At 65.6% G+C, this 221-nt stretch overlaps 1 protein-coding gene across 1 annotated transcript in view; it reads left to right on the forward strand.

Annotated features, from left to right (window-relative positions):
- Positions 2-221, forward strand: part of LOC109842028 (uncharacterized protein HI_0077-like) — a gene marked incomplete at its 5' end in the record, with an annotated part of 2,859 nt that continues 2,639 nt past the window's right edge. The window contains 2 exon segments of the mRNA XM_020410946.1: positions 2-208; positions 211-221. The exon segment at positions 211-221 is cut by the window's right edge and continues 70 nt beyond it. Coding sequence (XP_020266535.1) covers positions 2-208; positions 211-221 — 218 coding nt within the window.

The following is a 221-nucleotide window of genomic DNA, read 5'->3' on the forward strand; positions in this document are numbered from 1 at the left end:
CCACTGGTCCGGCCTACACCGCTGGAGAACGTCCCCTCTCAACCCCAACCGCGCTTGGGCCCCCGAACCCGAACCCGAACCTATACCGGACCCGGAACCCGACCCAATCCTCTCCTCGACCTCCCTCGCCGAATGCGGGTCCATAATCCTCTCCACGCCTGACCCGCTAAGAAAATCCAGGCTCTCTCACCTCGCCTTCTCCCGCTGGCGCCGCCGGGAGA

Source organism: Asparagus officinalis, chromosome 5 (genome assembly GCF_001876935.1).
Source record: "Asparagus officinalis chromosome 5, Aspof.V1, whole genome shotgun sequence".
Taxonomy (NCBI): Eukaryota; Viridiplantae; Streptophyta; class Magnoliopsida; order Asparagales; family Asparagaceae; genus Asparagus; species Asparagus officinalis.